General features: G+C 42.7%; 1 protein-coding gene across 1 annotated transcript in view; it reads left to right on the top strand.

Moving 5' to 3' along the window:
• LOC107576495 (natural resistance-associated macrophage protein 2-like) overlaps positions 1 to 1,160 on the top strand; it is a gene marked incomplete at its 3' end in the record, with an annotated part of 2,760 nt that extends 1,600 nt beyond the window's left edge. The window contains exon 3 of the mRNA XM_016262664.1: positions 955 to 1,160. Within this exon, the coding sequence (XP_016118150.1) occupies positions 955 to 1,160 (206 nt within the window). The remainder of the gene's footprint in view (positions 1 to 954) is intronic.
• Between the last annotated feature and the right edge of the window lie 23 nt (positions 1,161 to 1,183).

Raw genomic sequence — 1,183 nt, 5'->3', positions numbered from 1 at the left:
CCAAGTCAAGTGTATGTGTATCTGCGCTCTTCACAATACTTTCATTAGTGATTCTTTAGCCACTGTCTGCGGTGCTCTGGATACTTTACTTAAGGCCGAATGATTTCTGTGATGCAGACAGAATCATGGAATCCAGTCGGAGAAATGGAATTTACTGTATAACATTTTGTGCCAAATCAAAGGTAGGTCAGTAGTGGAGAAAAACTATTGACATATCGTCTACACACAGAAACCTAAAGGTCTTAAACCTAAACCCTCGCTCCCACTAAACGATTTGACTCGGGTCAGGCCTATCCAGTGGGAGCAGACTGGGAGTGGCATTGGACGGCAACATGCCCGGTGCATTATGGGTGTTTTTCCTGTAGTCTGGTGGCACTGATTTCACCGTTTCACCTTTCTACTGCATAGGCAGCCAAGCTTTATTATAAATATCTTCATGCCTTATAGTTATATTTAACAGATTAGAGCTGGTCGATAATATAATGTGCATTTTTTTTTGATGATGTAAACAATAATTTGGGATTTTGTATATATCACTTTATGTGAGTGTACTGGTACATAAGTAGGACACATATCCAATGTTAAATATATTTCTGGTTGATATTTCTGTTGCATTTTGTGTCAAAAAAGTCTGAAATGCTTGAATGTTTGTTTAACTGTCTGTATGGTGTAGGCTGCTTTAAGTAAAATCTAAATTAATAATGTTAAAATAACCCAAATAAATGCCCATGCGTTGCTCATGACGTGAGATGATGAAAAACCCGTATTCTGTTTGCATCAGACCGCATCGGAGAGGCTTCTCATGAGCTAACATTTAGTAACTGCTTTCTTACATGCTACTAAAACAATCTTCAGAATCCGTCTGTAGCTGATGGATAAGCGTCCAGTAGGTGGTGCTGCGGTGTGGATGTGTGAACGCTGTCGGTCTCTGCTGTATTCACCGATTCTGTTGAGCGCTCATGAGCTGTGATCAGCGGTGGATGACGGTTGGGTGTTGTGTTTGCAGAGTGTGGAAGATCGGCGGGGGTCTGCTCATCCTGGTGGTGTGTGCCATCAACATGTACTTTGTGGTGGTGTATGTGACGGCCCTCAACAGCACCGTCCTCTACGTCTTCTCTGCCCTCCTCTCCATCGCCTATCTCAGCTTCGTCTGCTACCTGGTGAGACATCTCTCTGTTTCAGA

The sequence above is a fragment of the Sinocyclocheilus grahami genome, unplaced genomic scaffold (assembly GCF_001515645.1).
Source record: "Sinocyclocheilus grahami isolate Dianchi unplaced genomic scaffold, SAMN03320097.WGS_v1.1 scaffold3802.1, whole genome shotgun sequence".
In the NCBI taxonomy this organism is placed as follows: Eukaryota; Metazoa; Chordata; class Actinopteri; order Cypriniformes; family Cyprinidae; genus Sinocyclocheilus; species Sinocyclocheilus grahami.
Note: the sequence above shows the minus strand (reverse complement) of the source record. Positions and strands in the feature narration are given on the sequence as shown.